The sequence below is a fragment of the Carlito syrichta genome, unplaced genomic scaffold (assembly GCF_000164805.1).
Source record: "Carlito syrichta isolate Samal-C Ts95f unplaced genomic scaffold, Tarsius_syrichta-2.0.1 Scaffold303986, whole genome shotgun sequence".
NCBI lineage: Eukaryota > Metazoa > Chordata > Mammalia > Primates > Tarsiidae > Carlito > Carlito syrichta.
Genome location: NW_007248082.1, coordinates 549,651 through 552,319, shown reverse-complemented (window position 1 = coordinate 552,319; position 2,669 = coordinate 549,651). Strand labels below are relative to the sequence as shown.

General features: G+C 59.0%; 1 protein-coding gene across 1 annotated transcript in view; it reads right to left on the bottom strand.

Moving 5' to 3' along the window:
- REEP2 (receptor accessory protein 2) overlaps nt 1-2,391 on the bottom strand; it is a 6,511-nt gene extending 4,120 nt beyond the window's left edge. The window contains exons 1-3 of the mRNA XM_008059291.2: nt 2,297-2,391; nt 1,054-1,126; nt 753-829 (exon numbers count right to left, since the gene is read on the bottom strand). Coding sequence (XP_008057482.1) covers nt 753-829; nt 1,054-1,126; nt 2,297-2,367 — 221 coding nt within the window. The 5' untranslated portion in view covers nt 2,368-2,391. The remainder of the gene's footprint in view (nt 1-752; nt 830-1,053; nt 1,127-2,296) is intronic.
- Nucleotides 2,392-2,669: the final 278 nt, after the last annotated feature.

Below are 2,669 nucleotides of genomic sequence, written 5' to 3'. Positions count from 1 at the left end.
AATATATATATATATATATATATATATATATACACACAGATGATGAAGACATATTCCTTGTCCTCAAAGTGCTCATATATACATAGTCCAGTAGTGCCTGGAAAAAGTGAAATGCATAGGATTGGCTAGGCACGGTGGCTCACGCCTATAATCCCAGCACTTTGGGAGGTTGAGGTGAGAGGATTGCCTGAGCCCACGCGTTCGAGACCAGCCTGGGCAACTTGGCAAGACCTCATCTCTACAATAAATCAAGAAAAATTAGCTGGGCATGGTGGCACATGTCTGTAGTTCTGGCTACTTGGAAGGCTGAGATGGAAGGATTGTCTGAGTCCAGCAGGTTGAAGCGGTGGTGGCCATGGGCATGCCACTGCTCTCCAGCCTGGGTGGCAGAGACTCCAACTCAAAAAAAAAAAAGAAAAAAAAAAAAGAAAAATGCATAGGATTTAATTGTATGTCTATTTTCCAAATAGGGAAACTAAGGCCTGGAGAGCTCTGAGCTGCCTAAGGTCACAGGCAATGTGGCAGAAGTAGGTTTCCTGAATGCCACTGTGGTGCTGTGGTTGCCACCAGAAAGGAATGCGGGGTCATGTCTGTTCTTGTTCTGCTATCAAGTCAGGCATGGGGAAGAACACGGGACCCCATGGGAGTAGGGTGGACTCCACCCTGGGCCTCAGTCTTGTGTTTGGCTGGCTGAGTAGAGAAAGGCAGAGGCCCTGAGCCCCAAGGTACAGGGAGGGGATGCTGGACCTCACCAGGAGAGCACTATATCCGTGAGTGTCTCGGCCGTGGTGAAGAAGGCAAAGACGATCCAGTACATCATCCATTTCACCTGAGGGCACAGAGGGCTGCATTTACCACGGCCCGGGGCTGGGGAAGGGATACCCAGGACCCCGATTCTGTCTGTTGATCATCCCAGGGCCGGGGGAAGGGACACCCAGGGCCCCAACTCTGCCTGTCAGCGTTGGTACAAGGTTATCCCATCTGTAATATGACCCACTGTCCTCCCCTCTCTCTGTCACGCGGGGTGGGGCGGATGAAGGGGAGGTCACTCACATATTCCTTCACGTTTTTTGTCTTCACAGCCTTGTAGGAAGAATAGGCTGGGTACAGGGTGCCAAAGATGAGCCTAGGGAGGCAGCCGTGGTTACTGGGCCCCTGGGCCATAGGCAGTGGACTCTCCCTCCCAGCTCTGCCTCAGCCCCTGGGTAGGTCAGGGGAAGAGGGACAGAACTCCCAAGTGTCCCATCAGCTGGGCTGATGAGCTCAGGTCAGGGGTCAAGGTCCACGCGGTGAGACTCAGGTGACACACATGCATGGAGGCGTGCTCCCCCCCTTCGGTTTTTCTCAAGCCTCTGAGACACAGAAAGACCCAGAGGCCAGAGGGTTCAACGTGGTCCCTCCAGTCATGATCCCTGGTTCTGCACAAACATGCCCTGGGGAGTGGGAGTCTGGTCACTACCCCGGGTGTGTCTTCCTTCTTGACCCCATGCCCATTCATACCCATCTGCCCTGACCCTCCACCTCCCTGCCTCAGAGCCAGGCTAGGTAGGGCCACCACCAGGGAACCTGACACCACCTCACAGGACACCCTGCTTGGCAGTCAGAGGCACCACTGCGGCCCGGGGAACTGGAGAACGGAGGGCATGGGGTTTATTCCCCCATGGAAGCATCACAGGGTCTCGGCTCAGGGGAGGGGCCTAGCTGGGGATCCCATTCCAGATTATAGACGGGACACAGGTGGGGGAGGGAAAGGTCATGCACTTTAGGGAGCTTGCCCAGGAAAGAGAGAAGCAGCCACCCCGAAGGGCACACGGAGGTACGAGGCCTCTAGCTTCCCTGCTCCTGCGCCCACCGGAGGGGAGATGGGGGAAGAGAAGGAAGGAGATTCCCATGAGGCCAGAGGAAACCAGGACGCGGCATTGAATGGGAAGAAGGAAACTGGGCGGGGCTGGGGGAGTCAGTCCCCCACGGCGGAGGCTGAGGGGCAGGGTGCGAGCAGGGCAGGGGTGGCTCCGAAGCCCACGAGGACCCCCGATGAGGCCCAGCCCCTTGACGATGTGTGGGCGCCGCCTGTTTCCACATGGACGCCGGATGGAGGCCGGATCCCTCCAAACTGGCCTCCACAGATGGAGAGCCGGCAGAGTCCTTAAGGACAACGTCCGGGTTCGTGGGGGGGGGTGTGCTTCCTCCCGGACCCCGGGCCCACTGCATGACTGGCAGCGTGGCGTGAGGGCCAGCGAAGCTCCCCCACGGCTCTCACAATCCTAGGCTGAGCACACATCCTCCTGTCCGTTACCTCTCGCCCTCTGTCCTCCAAGTATCTGCTTCCTGAGACCCAGACTTCTCCCCTGGGGGGCCTCGAGGCATGTGTCCTCATCCCGAGGCTCGGGATGTCGGTGGCAGCGGGGAGAAGGCCTGTGTCCTCCGGGGAGGCCGAGGCTGTGACCCCAAGCTGCGGAATGACGAGGCCCTCCTGGCTCTTTCCGTCGCCCTCTGGCCCCGGGAAGGTGCGGGCCGGGTCTGGCAGGGTCCCCCCGCCCAGCCCCGCTCGGTGGGGGAGGGCGCCGCCAGCCGCCCCTCGCCAGTCAAGCCGCGGGCGCGGGACGTCCAAATCAAGGAGGCTGCTACGACGAACGTGGGCGAGGTCCAGGCCTGCCTCGCTCCCCTGG